Genomic DNA, 1016 nt, shown 5'->3' with positions numbered 1-1016 from the left:
CAGACAGGTAAATCAATAGATGAATGAGTGGACAGAAGGCAGGGAGATAAGGACTCTACTCACTATGCAGCTACAAAAACCGAGGCTCAGAGAACCAAGTAACTTACCCAAGCTTTCACACAATAAGCCACAGAGCNAAGTCATCTAAAACATTTTCCCTTGGCTGTGGCCCAAGCAGGATGACAGCCCTCCCCCAGCTTTCTCTTGCCAGAACCCCAAATAATTGCTGACTCCACTGGACAAGAAATGGGCAACAACTTCCCCATTTTTTGGACCACAGAATGCTCAACGATTTTCGAGGAAGTCCGTGGGGGAGAGGGCGGGAGGGACACCAGAGCCTCTATCTCCTGAGCTGTCCATATAAAGACCAGTGGGAGGGAGATCGGGGTGTCCTCTTATCTCCGGGATCTCTTTCTTGAACCCCAGCTTTGAACTCTGAGCTGTGCCTGACCTCCAGAACATGGCGGGCTCTGCTACGATTGTTGCCGGCCTCCTTCTCCTGGTAGCCTGTGCGTGTTGCATCTTCCCCACAGGTGAGACTTCTGGGCCAGCGTAGGGCTGCTGGTAGCAAAAGCTTCTAAGGCCATGGCTGGTTTGGCACAGTGAAGGGTGAGGGAACCAAGGAGTCTGGAGCTGGGGCTGAGGGAGGCACTAAGTGGCTGGGGTACGACAGGCTCTGTGTCTGCAGTTGAGCCTACGGCAGGCTGGATNCTGACCTGATTCTTCTCTTTCCTTTCAGATTCTGTGACCATCCCCTCATCTTGCTGCATGTCCTTTATTTCCAAGAAAATTCCAGAAAACCGAGTGGTTAGCTACCAGTTGGCCAACGCCAGCGTCTGTCCCAAGGCAGGGGTCATGTGAGTATCTAACGTAAGAACTCCAGGGTCCCGAACTCCAGAGTTCTCCTCCTTCCGAGGAGGTCCAGCCCTGGGCATCTCTGAAGAAGGCACTAGACTTCATGAACTTGAGCTTCCTCACCCAGGAAACTAGGAGGAGAACAGGGCAGGGAGGTAGGT

General features: G+C 52.9%; 1 protein-coding gene across 1 annotated transcript in view; it reads left to right on the top strand.

The window, feature by feature from the left end:
* Positions 1-368: 368 nt before the first annotated feature.
* The window catches only part of Ccl24 (C-C motif chemokine ligand 24), a 3292-nt gene continuing 2644 nt past the window's right edge, over positions 369-1016 (top strand). Inside the window, exons 1-2 of the mRNA XM_029477879.1 lie at positions 369-533; positions 740-857. Of these exons, the coding sequence (XP_029333739.1) occupies positions 461-533; positions 740-857 (191 nt within the window). The 5' untranslated portion in view covers positions 369-460. The remainder of the gene's footprint in view (positions 534-739; positions 858-1016) is intronic.

Source organism: Mus caroli, chromosome 5 (genome assembly GCF_900094665.2).
Source record: "Mus caroli chromosome 5, CAROLI_EIJ_v1.1, whole genome shotgun sequence".
NCBI classification, from domain to species: domain Eukaryota; kingdom Metazoa; phylum Chordata; class Mammalia; order Rodentia; family Muridae; genus Mus; species Mus caroli.
Note: the sequence above shows the minus strand (reverse complement) of the source record. Positions and strands in the feature narration are given on the sequence as shown.